This window comes from Sorex araneus, chromosome 3, assembly GCF_027595985.1.
Source record: "Sorex araneus isolate mSorAra2 chromosome 3, mSorAra2.pri, whole genome shotgun sequence".
NCBI lineage: Eukaryota > Metazoa > Chordata > Mammalia > Eulipotyphla > Soricidae > Sorex > Sorex araneus.
The window spans coordinates 160,374,382-160,388,706 of record NC_073304.1 but is presented as its reverse complement, the minus strand read 5'-3'; the positions used below and the strand labels follow the sequence as shown (position 1 = coordinate 160,388,706).

The following is a 14,325-nucleotide window of genomic DNA, read 5'->3' as shown; positions in this document are numbered from 1 at the left end:
GGCCAGCAGCTACCCTCAGCACCACCCATTCTGTCCTCCTGTCCCTGGGGCTGGGGGCGGGATGGGGCAGCTGCCTGGGATGTGTGGGATGGGGGTTGGGGCAGCTGCTGAGGCTCCATTTGCTTCTTGGCTGTCTCCACAGGGGTCCGGCCACAACGTCTCCCAGGAGGCCGTGGCCATCAAGCGGATGCTGGAAATGGGAGCGGTCAAGAACCTCACGTCCTTCTGAGCGGCCGGAGCCAGACTCACTCCACTCCCTCTGCTGCCTGAGCCCCCCCACCTGTAGCTGTGGGGGTACCTGGTGCCATCCTGACCTGCTCCCCCTCCCCGGCCTCCCTGTGGGGAAGGAGTCCCAGGCCGGGCCAGCTCTGGCCTGGGCGGAGGCGCCGGGGCCGAGGGTCAGGGCACAGGGCCAGAGGCGCGGCCTCCGCTCTCCCGTAGCGGGAGATTATTTAACAGGCTATTTAATTCAGGGTAGGGTGTGCTGTGGGCTGGCCCGCGGCACCCGGGAAAGGAAGTGCAAACAGTGTTCTGCCCACTTTTTATAGAAACCTACCGGAGTGGGGCCCACGAAGGCCTCCCAGGAGAGAGCGGTTTGTCCGGATATATATGGGTGCCCTCCCAAGGGGCCGGTACTTCCCAACAGGCTTGGGGACGGCCCTGGTGTGCGGGTTCTGGGAGGAGGAGCACCTCATCTAGAGAAGAGATGGCAAAGTTATCATTAAACTATTTTTCCTAAAACGGAAGCAGTTGCCACGCAGGCCTGTGTCCTTTCGGGCGCGGGGATGTGGACGGGGCACTGGGTGTCAATGGACCTTGGGACACGCTAAGTGCAGCGCTGACTTAGGTGCCTGGTGGGGCTGCGGACGTTGTTGCTTCCACCCCTCCCCTCCTCTGGCACTCTGTCCAGCTTGACCGCCCCAGGGAGCAGGGCAGGAGGGCCTCTGAGGGGGTGGCAGAGTCCTCTCCCCTCCTTTTGTCTCCGATTCTCCTGCTGCGCCAGCGGTGCACACAGACAGAGGCCCCGGGCTTCCCTTCCAGATTAAGTGGGAACCATAAAACGGAGTTTACACAAGGTCTTGCCAGTGGCCCAGGCTGCCAAGACTGGGCTGAGCAGGGCTTAGGCAGGGCTGAGGGATGTGGCAAGTCCTCCAGCCAGTCCCTGGGCCCCGGGACAGACGGCCGGCAGCCTGCTCGCCCCCTCGCACACACTCCCTCCCCCACGTTCGGTTTCTTGGCTTGTGCCAGCTCCGCTGTTTGCCTCTGCCCGCCCGCTCCGTTTGTCTGCTTCCCAGGCCCCGCGCTGCTGCCAACTGGGCCCCCTGCCACCCCACAGCTGTTCCTTCACATCTGCCGCCAGGCCAGGCGGGACAGGGGCGTGCCCCCGGGGAGGGGGTGCGCAGCTGTGCTCCCTGCTTTCTCGACGGACAACGGACGGACGGAGACGCAGCCTCCAGGAGTTGGACACTGGGCTGGCCAGGACGGATGAGGAGGGGTGGGGAGTGGTGAGACACCCTTGAGGACTCTGAGCTTATCTCTGCTGCTAGGGGAGGGGATTCAGAAAGCAAATGGGGCGCCGGCAGCTGCAGCCCCCTTCGCTCCGCATGGCCCAGCGTTGTTCTGGGCACTGGAGGGAGCCGGGCTGCCTTCCGCCGTCTGTGAGCCGTCTGTGTGAGCTCGCGGCGGCGTTGTCTGCCCTGGATTATCTCTGACGCTTTCCCAGTTTCTGCTCCTGCAGCTCTGCAGGGGAGGAACCATCTTCCCAGCTCAGACTGGCTGTCAGCACCCGTGAGCCAGATGTCTCTCATGGGCCCCTGCTTGAGCCAGAATCTAACACGGGACAGAGATAGGGCGAGCCCCCTCCCCGCCAACTCTGCACCCAATGCACACAGACTTGGAGCATGTGACCTTCTCCATGAATCACATGCCAGTGGGAATGTGTCTGGTGAGGGGTGAATGCACCCGAACCATCCGGGGGTGCCCCTCGTGGAGAGAGTGGACGGTGGAGTTGCTGGATGGTGCTCTGTGTTCTGAGTTCTTCAGCTAGCCCAACCACCCAGAAGGAGCTGCCTGCCAGCCTGCCTGGTCCTCATTAAGCCATGCCACAAAAATGAGGGGTGGTGGTGGTTTGGGGGGCCGAGAGGGGGTTGTGTGGAGAAACTACTCGTGTGTGTGTGTGTGTGTGTGTGTGTGTGTGTGTGTGTGTGTGCAACTCCCTCCGGCCCGGGTTCTGCCTGATTACCTGGGGCGACCCCTCACTTCTCCGTGTCTGGTGTGTGATCCCGACATTCCTGGAAAACAGGAGGGCAAGAAGGACCACAGGCAGCGGGATGAATGATCTGGGGAAGGTCTAAGAGCCAGATTCTTGGACCCAGCCCAGGCTGCTGGGGATGCGGCCCCCGGGATCTGGAATTTTAACAGGCACCATGGCTGTAAGAGTCTAGACTGCAGGATGAGTTCATGGGTTCTCACCTCTCGGGCGGCTCACAAAGCCGCTCCTAATCCCCGGTGCCCTTGAGCCCTGGCAATTAGGCGCCGCCCGCGGGGAGCCGCAGTCGTGCGCGCGCGCGCGTGCGCGCGACCCACCGCGGGCGCCGGACCCTGGCGGGGGTGGGGGAGGGGCGCAGCGTCCAGCCGCGTCCTCCGGGAGAGGCCTCTCACGGCGCTGAGCTCCGCTCTGGCTGCAGAGGGGGAGCCTGGGAGGGCTGCGCGCCCTCTGCCCGCGTCTGCGCTCCCCAGCCCGGCTCCATTCAGCACTCCTGGGTGCATTCTGCACGCGCTCAGGTCCCCGGGGCAGAAAGACATCCGCGGGGTCGTCTCTGGGACCCGCAACCCTCCTCCACGCGGGGGACGCAGGCTCGGAGAAGGGAGGTAGCCCCCCACCTACCTGCCCAGGCGCCATGGACTTGAGGTCTTTGATCTCGCCCAGGCGCACATTTAAATGCCGTTCTCCATTCACTTGGAGCGCAGCCTTGCACTCTTGGGGGTTTTTATTTACACGTTCGAAAGACATAAGTGTATCCAATTGCTTGCCCCCCAGAGACTGTCTAGCTACCGGCAGTCTGAGTTTGCAAACAGGGCTGTCTTGAGGAGGCAGCAAGACACCAGGAAACAGCCAGGTTCTGAGACTGGAAAGATAGGTGCAGAAGGTGCCTTGCGGGAGGCCAGCGCCCCGGTTCGATCCCTGTCATCCCCTGGGGTCCCCTGAGCACCGCCAGGAGTGATCCCTGAGCACACACGCGCGCCCTTACCCATCTCAGCTACTTTAACTTTTTTTTTGTTTTTTTTTGTTTTGTTTTGTTTTTTTGGGTCACGCCTGGCAATGCACAGGGGTTACTCCTGGCTTTGCACTCAGGAATTACTCCTGGCGGTGCTCAGGGGACCATATGGGATGCTGGGAATTGAACCCGAATCGGCAGCTTGCAAGGCAAACGCCCGACCTGCTGTGCTATTGCTCCAGCCCCTCAGCTATTTTAACTTCTGAGAAATCTTTGGGATCCTAAACCCAGGACTGAGGGAGCGGGGAGCTGGGGGAGACGAGCCTTGTGTTTTAGCAGATGTTAGATTTAGGGGGGAGCCCGGCTCTGGAAAAGGTCCTCTTGCGGAGCGGGAGGGGATGGACTCTCTCTTAGAGGGCGAGCGCAGAGGAGTTGACCCAGATTGTTAGGGTGAAATTCACCTTGGGAGGCGTATTTCCATTTCCCAGGAAAGCCCAGTGAAGTAGACATCCCGCCCTGGACACTGGCAGGGCTTTCTTCAAAGCATCTTGGGATCTTGGGAGAGGGTGGAGTTAGGGTGGAGGGAATGAGAGAAGGCTCCGATGTTGAAATCACCCTCGGGGATCCGGGCTGGAATTTCTGAACTCAGCTCTTCCAGAACCTTTTATTATTCTGAGGCTTTCTAAAACACTGTTTACATTTCTCACCAACTTTAACACTGAAGGCTTGTTCCCCCGCCCCCCCCCCCCCCCCCACCCCCTTCCTTTCAGAAAGTGTTTCTTTCCAGAGCAGGGACAAATCACCAGAGTACAAGGTGCAAGGCGGGAGGAAAGAGACAGAGAAACGCCCGGTGGAGCCAGAGGTTCTTAGATGGGAATTCTGGTTTGGAGGGATTTGGAAGGATTCAGCGACTTGGATCTCCATCTCGCTGTCTCTGCTGCCTTCTTTGTGCAGTGGCTGTTTGCAACATGAATATGTGTTCTAGTAATTCTTAGGTAGCAAGGTTGTGGCCCTGTAAGTAGTTGGGTTGGGGGAATAATAGCAGAGTGAGGAGGGTGCTTGCCTACGTGCGGCCAACCTGGGTTTGATACCCAGTGTCCCAACTGGTTGGTCCCCTGAGCACCAGTAAGAATAATTTGATTTTTTTAATTTTTGGGTCATACCTGGTGTTGCTCATGGGGTTACTCCTGGCTCTACACTTAGGAATTGCTCCTGGGTGCTCGGGGGACCATATGGGATGCCGGGGATCAAACCCCAGTCTGCTGCGTGCAATGCAAATGCCCTCCCCACTGTACTATTACTCTGGCCCCCAGAAATAATTTTTGAGTGCAGATCCTGGAGGAAGCCCTGAGCATCATTGCGGGTGCCCCTTGCACCCCGCCCCCCCCCAAAAAAAAACCACCAAAATTAATTTTTTTTAAAGTCTCGCTTTTTTTTTGGCGGGGGGGCTTTGATTTTGGGCTACAACCCCTAGTGGTCAGGGGCTACACTCAGCTCAGTGATGTGCCATTCTCTCGGGGTGCCAGAGATCAAACCCCAGCCCTCCTGCATGGTAATTCTGTGCCAGTCCAGTGAGCCATTTCTGCCCTCTGCCCCTGGCTTTCTTGACAGAGGAGGGAAGGCAGAATCCAACTCCGTTCATCTGGACTTGACTTTGGCTAATTAGGGTGGCCTGAGTGACTCTATGCTCAGCTCCACCGCCAAGTGGGACTTTATCTCTTGCTTCGTAGGAGGTTCCACTTTGTAAGACTGCTTCTCCCGGAGCTGGCCCGCATCCAGGGACTTCACCTGCCTTCTCTGTGAGCTTTAGTGCTTCAGATTTGGCATGAAGAAAGGAGTGATAAGGGAGTATTGACCGGGAGGGCGGGGTTGGAGAGATAGTACAGCGGATGAGGAGTTTGCCTTGCACGCTGCTGACCCAGGTTCAAACCGAGAGAATGGTCCCTGAGCCCGCCAGGAGTGATTCCTGAGTGCAAAGCCAAGAGAAAGCCTGAGCACCGCCGGGTGTGTCCCCAGCCCATAGAAAGGAGTACTGAATGGAAATGTCACAACTTTTAAGATTATTTCCAGGTGAAAAAGCTTCCCAGGCATTGGGCTCAGGCTTGGAGGCTTCCCTACCCTGTGCTTGTGTGTTTGGGGGGGCTAGAAGGTAACCGTGCTGTCCCAGAGTGGGGCTCTGGGGCCCTGAGGACACAGAGGGGCACTGCAGGGCACGCGGTTTGAGAGCACAATTCTGCAAGGGATCTTGTGCATGGTTTATGTCCCCCAGACCTTTAATTTTACTCAATTTTGGGGGAAGGAGTTTCCCAAGAGGTGTTTAGCGGGCCAGTGGCTGCTGGACCCAAAGACTCGGTGGTCAGGCCATAGGTGCTGGCGGTCACCAGGGCCACACCTGCTGGTGCTGTGGGAATGGGCCTTGGGACCTTCCACAGGCCAGGCAAGTGTTCTGGCCCTCTGTGCTACTGCCTCAGCCCCTGAAGATCTTTAATTTTGTGTTAAAAATAGTTTTTTCAGGGGCTGGAGCAATAGCACAGCGGGTAGGGCGTTTGCCTTGCATGCGGCCGACCCAGGTTTGATTCCCAGCATCCCATATGGTCCCCTGAGCACCGCCAGGGATAATTCCTGAGTGCAGAGCCAGGAGTAACCCCTGTGCAGAGCCGGGTGTGACCCCCCCAAAAAAAAAGCAAAAAAAAATTGTTTTTTCAGTAGGGCAGATTGAGCCTAGGACCTCACGTATGTGCTCCACCTCTGAGCTACATGACCTGACACTGTCCCCAAGTCCCCCTCCCATGGAGATGGCTGGGGCAGGGGTAACACGAGGGCCTTTGGTAATGGAAGTCTGGAGAGGAGGGGAGCTGGGCCCAGGAAGAACGGCAGGTAGAGGGGTAAAGAATGGCAGCCCCCTCCCTGAGCAAAGATATACTTATCCAGGAAAACGTTCCTTTATCTTCCTACCTTTTGGGGGGCTTTGGAGTGACACCAGGTCTTGTGTCACTATTCCTGGCTCTCTCTCTCTCTCTCTCTCTCTCTCTCTCTCTCTCTCTCTCTCTCTCTCTCTCTCTCTCTCTCTCCACACACACAGGCTATTCCTGGCTCTGTGCTCAGGAGTGACCCCTAGTGGTGGTTGCAGAAAGGCAAGCCCTTTACCACCTGTAATCATAGTTGGCAATACTTGGGGGGGCGGGGTGCTACTCTTAGCTCTGTGCTCGGGAGTGTCCCCTAGTGGTGGTTGCATGAAACGCACACACCTTGCCTCCTGTACTATCACACTTGGCAATACTCAGGGGCTACTCCTAGCTCTGTGCTCAGGAGTGTCCCCTAGCAGTGGTTGCAAGCCCCTTACCTTCAGTACACCTGTACCCACGGCAAAACCCAAGGGATAGTCTCGCTCTGTGCTCAGGAGTGACCCCTAGTGGTGATCGTTAGGTCCAAATCAGGACGGGCAGCACGAAAGTCTAGCACCTTACTTCCTATACTCTCAGGCCAGTTCTGTGTGTGTGTGTGTGTGTGTGTGTGTATACATGGCAATACTCAGGGGCTATTCCTGGCTCTGTTCTCAGGAGTGATCCAGTGGAGATGCCTAGGATTTGAACCAGGGTGGGTGGGATGCAAGGCAAGCCCTGTAACCCCTGGACTGTGTCTTCGGGCTCTCCAAACCAATTTCTTTATTAAAGGAAGCCAGACCTAGCCTCATCTCCCCGTGATGGTCAGGAAGACCGGAGCAGGGCGTTGAAGAAGGTGCTGGGGCCTTCCTGGAAATGAGTAGTGACCCCGGAGGGAGAGCTCTCCTCGGCACCTCCCAAAGATGGTGGCAGTGATTAACGCTCCTCAAACCACCAGGAAGGGGCCTTGAAAAGGAGAAGTGAGAGTCAAGAGCCCTTTGTGAGCTCTTGGGTTCATGTTTCTCTCCGCAGACACAGCAAAAAGCTCTATGCAAATCAAGATCATTTTTATTGAAATATTTAGGCTTTTATTTTAATAAAGTTTATTTTCAAGGAAAGCCTCCTAGAGAAGCGACTTGCAGGATGCCCCCGGGTCTTTCTGTGTGTGTGTGTGTGTTTTTCTGGTGCCAGACACAAAGCCTGGGAAAAGCTAAAGGATCCTGTGGGGAGGGGGTGACCCTCTTGATGGCAGTTCTGAACCTCCAACCTCCATTCCTTAGCGCTCCGGGATGCCCCTGTGGGACGTGAGCTTCAGAATTCTGCTGGCTCCTCTCTCCGGATCTGAGAAATCTCCCCAAGGCCTGTGTTTGTTTGCAAGCCACGCCCCTTGGCCCCCCCATCTTCCACTCCGGAAGGAAGCAATTGCTCCAGGGCCCTGGTTTTCAACAGCCTGCATCGGGGCAGATTGGAGGGGGTTCTCTGCTCTCCTGGGGAGCGCTTCCTCTTCAGGAAAGCCAACCGGCTGGTGGAAATCACCTTGGCCTCTCCAGACCCATAGTGAGCCTGGGAAGCAGACGCCGTGAGGGCGGGCTGCTCTCCTGGGCTCCCAGCCAAGGAAGGGTTGGAAAACTCTCGCAACACTGGGGCCTGGCCCTGGGGTGAGGTGAGGGTGCCGGCTGGCGCTGTACTGTTTTTGTGGCCCTGGGAGTTTGTGGTTTTCTCAGGTCACTTCGGGACTTTGGGGACGTGGGGCGGGCACCTTGGCCACCCGCCGGTCTCATCGCCGCCCCTAGGAATGTGGCCTTGGGTGAGCGCTGAGGGTTGGAAGCATCCGATGGCAAAACCCATGTCTCCCGTTGGCCACTTGCCAGCTCCGTGGCCCCGGGTGTGCCTTGGGCGTCTCTTGGCCGCCTGACCTGTGCTCGGGGACGCACACGTGGACGGGATGTTGAAATTGCTGTGCAGGCACCAAACGCTCTTGTTGGCTCATTCGAAATCTCCTCCAGGGATTCAGGCTTCCCACCTTTGCTTCCGATTCTTATTCACTTATTTTGGTGGGTTTTGTTTGGGGGAGGTTGGGAGGGGGGTGACACCTGGTAGTGCTGGGGGCTAGTGCCAGCTCTCTGCTCACTCTGGTGGGCGGTGCTGGGGACGGAAACCAGGGCCTCCAGCATACAAAGCATGTGCCGAGCCCACAGAGCTGCCAGTCCGGCCCACCGCCCTTCAGCTTCCCGGGACCCCCAGTCCTTGTGCCTGGGACCGGACACAGCTTCTTCCTGAGGTTCCAATATCTCGCCCCTCCCCCACTCCCCGCACCCCTCTGCCTTCTTCTCTTTCACCATGTCCTTCCCCGAGACCTGTGCCCCCTGAGAGTGCTCAGGGTGGGCGCTGCATGGCCGAAGTCGCCCTGTGCAGCCCCCTATGTCCCCCCCCCCCCCGCCGTGTCTGTTTTGGGGCAGTTCCTGGCAGGGTGAGAAGCTCCAGACTCTCCCTCTCCCTTTCCTAGTTTGGGTGTCGGGGAGCACAAGACACCTCCTGCCATCTGCAGTGTATCGTGGGGGTGACCGGAGGATTTCCCACCTCTTCCCCAGCGAGGCAAGACCAAGCGAGTGGCTGGAGCGACCTGCTCCCTTGTGTCAGGCTTGGGGCCTTCCTGGATGGCTGCGGGCGGACATGGGAATTCAGTGGCCATCAAGATGACCCTTGGGGGGCTGGAGAGATAGCACAGAGGGTAGGGCGTTTGCCTTGTACGCGGCCGACCCGGGTTCGATTCCCAGCATCCCATATGGTCCCCCGAGCAACACTAGGAGTGATTCCTGAGTGCATGAGCCAGGAGTGGCCCCCTGTGTATTGCCGGGTGTGACCCAAAACGCAAAAAGATGACCCTTGGGACAGTTCACAGGAGCAGGGATTATGCGGTTGCTACGTGCACCTACATTTCTTTTTCTGTTTTGAGGGGCTTGGGGCCACTCCTGGTGGGAGACCCAGGATTGAAACTAGGCCCCCTGCATGTGCACCAGCTCAGGGTGCTTTTCTCCAGCCCCTGCACCTACTTTTCTTGCCCACGTGGACTCCCTGGGCCTGGGGGCCTGCCACGGAGGATGGCCAGGGACCTGGGGAGTTTACAACAACAGGAAACATCGTGAAGCAGAAAGACCCCCTCCCCCCTGGGAGAAGTGATCCGAAGGCCAAGCAGAGTGTCTGTGAGTTGGGGCGGCTCAAGGACTGTGCCGGGGGAGGAGGCAGACTCGGTGATGAAGCGCAGACACTCGTCACACGGAGAGGCCCGGGGAAGGGCCTGAAACACGGCTGACCTCCAGCCTGGCCCCCGAGCTAGCACCGGTGGTCGCTGCTGCAGGCTTCCTGTCTGCGCCCGAGGCCGGGAGCACCCCCTGGCAGAAAGGGGCCAGGAGAAAGGCTGGAATAACCCCGCGCCCTGCACCCGGAGTCTCTGCGGGGCTCCTCTCCTCCTCCAGCACCTCCTCCCAGGAGACCCGCGCCCAGCGGGCACTGCGTGAGCGCCCTCCCGTTCAAGAACCCCGGCCGGGCCAGAGAAGCGCGGACACGCCTTATATTAACCACGATTGTGCTGTCGGGGAGCAGGACCAACACGAGCGGGAGGGGGCTGGTGTCCAGTCACAGCCTGGCCGGAGGCTCCCCCGCTACCCCTCCCCCCTCCCTCCTAGGACACCCCAGCCTCAGAGTTCAGCTGCGAGTCCAGTCGGGGGCACAGAAAGGGACACGAATTCACCAAACGAGATGGGGACGGCGGGGAGCATCATGGCCAAGGTCAGTGGCCAAGGTCATTGCTTCTCAGCCCTCGGGGAGTGGAAGGGCTTGGGCGGGGGCGGGGCGTCTCTGGGGCTACTCAGAGCCAGAAGCGCTTGAGCTTCACCCCGTCGTTCTCTCCTCCTGGGCTGATCAGGACCTTGGACCCAGGCCAAGATCTGGGGCCGTGCCCCGCAGACACTGTTCCTTAAAGCAGAGAGGGGACGGGGGAGGACCGGAGGCCGCGTGTCCACACGCCAGCACCGCGGCCTTCGCTGGTCACTGCCCCGCGCATGCGCGCGCACACACACGCGCCCCCACCGGCCCCCCGCAGCACCGGGGACCCAAGCTTGTGCTTGATCAGGAAGGGGGTGGGCGGCGAGGCCCGGGCGCGCGCGTGTCCCGAGGCCCCCTCAGACGTGAGTCTGCATCCGCCGCTGCAGGGGCCGGCTGGGGTCGGAGTTCTGCGAGGACTGGGAGTGGTGGGAGGAAGAGGCGGACGCCTTGCTGGCCTTGTCGAACTGCACGTAGCCGTCCTGCTTGCCGCTGCTGCTGACGCTGCTGTCGCACTGCGTGTCCAGGAAGGAGCTGCTGTCGCTGAGCGAGCCCCGCTGGAACTCCCGCTCGCACAGCTCGATGGACGAGCTGCCCATGCCCAGCACGAAGCGCTGCCCGTAGTCGTAGAGGCGGGCCTGGCCGCTCAGGGTGCTGTAGATGTTGGTGAACGACATGCCCGTGGGCACCCGCTGCTTGCCCGCTGGCCGCAGGTCCGGCTGGCAGCTGGGCAGGGAGATGGTGGGCGTCGAGTGGTGCTCCTTGAAGGTGTTCACGCTGTAGTAGCCGTTGGTGGGGTCCTGGGGGGCGGGGGGAGAGGGGGCCGCGTCACCGGGCACCTGGGGAGCCGTGGGGGGATGTGGTGTAGGCTGAGCCAGTCCTGCCCGACCGGAGGGGACCCCCAGGGAGGGACGGGGCCCGGGGAGCAGGAATCCCTGGGGATGCAGGGGAGAGGGTGCTGGCAGTAGGGGTGTCCAGCAGATAAGCAGATATAAGGGACGTGGAGTTCCCAACTTGGTAGCGGTCAGAGGGGCGCTCCCACCCCCTCTCGCCTCCCTGGGCCAGCAAAGAGCAGGTCCTCTAGCAGGCGTACTTGGGGTGCCCCCAGGAGTGGACAGAGGACACCTGTCCCCCTCCTGTCCCTTCCCTTTGTGCCACGCTGTCGGGATCTGCTCCCCATGCCAGCCCTGTCACCTCCAGCCCCTGCTCCCTGTCACCCCTGGCCTCTGCTCCTGTCACCCCTGGCCCCTGGTTCCCATCACCCCCGGCCTCTGTTCCCCGTCACCCCCGGCCCCTGGTTCCCGTCACCCCCGGCCTCTGCTCCCCGTCACCCGGCCCCTGGTCCCTGTCACCTGGCTCCTGCTCCCCGTCACCCCACCCCTGCTTCCATCACCCCGAGCCCCTGCTCCCGGCACCCCGGGCCAGCCTTACCTTCAGGTTCTGAAACTCCTTCTCCTCCTCTTTGAGAACCTCCAGCTGCTTCAGGACCGAGTCCTGCTGGAATTCCCCCCGGTCCATCTACAACCAAGGACAGAGGCTCAGTGGCGGGAACGGGTCTCGCTTCCAACCCCTTCCCACAGCCCCCAAAAGTAAAGCCTGGGGAGGAACTGGGAGGGGGGCAGGAAGGAGCTCAGTGGTCAAGTGCAGCCTTGCACGCACGAGGCCCTAGTTCCATCCGGGCACTTGTCCTCCGTCACTGCCTGGCCCAGGGAGGCAGGTGAAGGCTCAGGCGTCCCGCTCCCTGGCTGAGCGTGCAGGAGGGAGGGGCGGGTGCGTGGGAGCTGCCTGTTCCCCCTGGGCCAGGGTGGCCGGTGCCTTTCCGCCTCGCTCACACCAGTGCGCCAGGGGAAACCCCGGGGCTCACAGGACGAGGGGAGGGCTCTTGCCTTGCAAGTGACTGACCCATGTTCGATTCCCAACACCCCAGATGGTCCCGGGGCCCACCAGGAGCGATCCCGGAGCAAGCCTTGAGCACTGCGGGGGTGACCCAGAAACAAAACAGACCAAGCCCAGACTCCAGCAGCACCCCTGGAGCCGCACCGAATGACTCGGTTCAGTCTGTGGAGCACAGCTGCCCTGTGGGCCGACTCCGTGGTGGAGGCCAGGCCACACAGCTGGACAGGAGGAAGACAAAGCGTCAGAGAGGGCAATGGGCAGAGCACAGGCGTGGCCTGCACGCGGCTGAGGGTAGGCCCTGAGCACTGCCAGCTGTGGCCCCTGAAGCAAATGAAAGGTTGGCCGGGAGCTGCCCCTGAGCCTAATCACCCCAGACCCCCGACTCTGGGCTCAGGTCGGGGTCCTGGCCGGGCAGCTCCCCAGCTAGGGCTGGGCTGAGCGGGGCCTGGACAGGGGATGGGCCAGGAGGAGGTGCTCGGCCCAGTGCTCTTCCCAGGCTGAGGCTCGGGGCAGGCCCTGCCAACCGTGGACACCGACACACTGAGACCATCACACGTGGGTGCTTCTAGGCTGGGTCCCTTCTCTGCCACTCCAGCACCTGCTACCCCCGCGGGCGCCTCTAGTTAGGAGCCCATGTTGGCAAAGGAACGGATGCAGTGGCCTCCTCCGAGGGACTCAGGACCAGGGCCCCCGCGGGCAGGCCCCATGCTGCCCCTGCCATCCTGTGCCCTGCTCCGCGCCCTGCTTGCGGGGCCCCGGGCTTGCCTGCACCCCACTTCCATCTCCCCTCGGGCCTCACACCCAGCCCCCTTCCCATTTTCTGGTGCTTCTCCCCACTCTCTGGACCCAGTTCTTCCCCGCCCTGACCTCTTGCCTGTCTCGGAAGGGGTCTGCGGTGGGGGGGCAGGGGAGCAGGGCTTTAGCTACAGATCCCAGGTCTGAGTTTGAACTGAAGGTGGAGGGAGTGGGCACGGGGACAGCAGCGTCCCCAATCTGGGGGGTGCCCCGGATCCCACCAGGGCTGACGGGTGGGCTGGTGGGCAGAGAAGCACCCCAGTGGCCAGTCGGCCTCAGCCCTCGGCTGGACAATGTTCTCCACGTGGGCCCCATGGGGGATGGGCAAGGGGTGCGGGGGTGGGGGGAGATACAGCAAGGGTGGACTCAAGCCCCCAGAAACTCAGGATAATAAGGGAGGGGCCCTGTAATTAGAGCGGGGGCGTGGGAAGTCAGAGAGGAGTTTGCCAAGGGTTTGGGAAGAGCCACCACTGTGGAGAGGAGGGGTCGGGTGAGCTGAGCCTGAGGGAAGAGTGGACCGGTCAGCCTCAGGCCACACAATAAGTGGGGCCTGGGGCTTCGGGTGCCCGGAGGGCTGGGGGCACTTGGCAGGAAGCTGGAGAGAAGATCCTTCAATGGGATGTCAGCCCCCACTCCCCAAGCACGGACTGGGGATCCCTGGGGGCCCCCAGCCCAGGCCCTGGGTCTCCATGGCTGGGAGGACTCGGAGGCACAGGGGGACGCCTGACCACCCTCGCCTGCAGGTGCTAGAGAGCTCGAGCCCCGAGGCCTGCTTCTGGCACGGCTGGCGGCTGAGTCCCACCACGGGAACCGGAGCAGCTGTGGGTGGGGCGGTGGGGTGGCACATTTGCTCCTGGGGCTGAGACAGGTTTTTGGTTTGTTTTTCCTTCCAGGTGGGGGGTGCGGGGGCCGGGCCTGAATCTAACATCACAGTAGGGGCATGCGTGGCGTCAGATCTGGCACGGGCTGACCATTTCGGCCTGTCGTCCCCGCACTGGGACCCAGGGCCCCGGGTCTTTTTTTTTCTCCTGGCTTTAGATCACACTCGGCGGTGCTCAGGGCTCACTCCTGGCAGGGCCTGGGAGACCACGTGGGGTGCCGGGATTTGAACCCGGGTCAGCCGTGTGCAAGGCCAGATGATACCTGCGGTACCACCTCTCCAGCCCTGTAGACCAAAAATTCAACAGCTGGGGCTGCTTCTGGGAACAGCAAGGACAGCTCGGCAGACCCAGGCGGAGAGGCGTCTCCATGGGGTGGGAGGGGCTCTCCCGGGAGCCTGCAGGGCACCTGGAGCCCCATCGGGCTGGGGGCCGAGGCCGTGCTCACCATCAGCTGCTTGATGCTGGGGTGATCTTCCGCCTCCCGCCCGGACGAGGGCTCCTTGTGCACGATCTCCACGCGGATGTCGTTCTTGGCCGACACCACCCCTTTGAGATCTGGACATGAGACAGGAAGGCAGAGAGGCGAGATTCAGTTCTCAGCCCCAAGCAGCAGGGCCTGTGACTCCAGGCACCCCCCTGAGCCCCCCACACCCCGCTCCCTGCCCTCCCTGGCCCCTGACCTCCCCAGCTCCCCAGACCCTGGCCAGCGGAGCATGTGTCCAGACAGGACCAGCAGTGGTGGACGCTGGGGGTCTCCCTGGCTGTCCCGGGCTCCCACCGCGGGGATCCCAAGTTCTCCGGATGCTGAAGGGGGTCCTCACCCATCCCTGC

General features: G+C 61.2%; 2 protein-coding genes across 15 annotated transcripts in view; one reads left to right on the top strand and one right to left on the bottom strand.

Moving 5' to 3' along the window:
* Nucleotides 1–729, top strand: part of ST3GAL4 (ST3 beta-galactoside alpha-2,3-sialyltransferase 4) — a 32,064-nt gene extending 31,335 nt beyond the window's left edge. For all 6 annotated transcript variants that reach the window (XM_055131675.1, XM_055131670.1, XM_055131674.1 and 3 more), the window contains one exon: nt 143–729. In XM_055131675.1, the coding sequence (XP_054987650.1) occupies nt 143–229 (87 nt within the window). In that variant the 3' untranslated portion in view covers nt 230–729. The remainder of the gene's footprint in view (nt 1–142) is intronic.
* Nucleotides 730–7,150: 6,421 nt separating this feature from the next.
* KIRREL3 (kirre like nephrin family adhesion molecule 3) overlaps nt 7,151–14,325 on the bottom strand; it is a 446,874-nt gene continuing 439,699 nt past the window's right edge. For 6 of the 9 annotated variants that reach the window (XM_055133991.1, XM_055133989.1, XM_055133995.1 and 3 more), the window contains 3 exons: nt 13,940–14,049; nt 11,354–11,440; nt 7,151–10,761 (listed from right to left, as the gene is read on the bottom strand). In XM_055133991.1, the coding sequence (XP_054989966.1) occupies nt 10,282–10,761; nt 11,354–11,440; nt 13,940–14,049 (677 nt within the window). In that variant the 3' untranslated portion in view covers nt 7,151–10,281. The remainder of the gene's footprint in view (nt 10,762–11,353; nt 11,441–13,939; nt 14,050–14,325) is intronic. The other 3 variants (XM_055133992.1, XM_055133998.1, XM_055133997.1) reach the window with 1 other exon arrangement.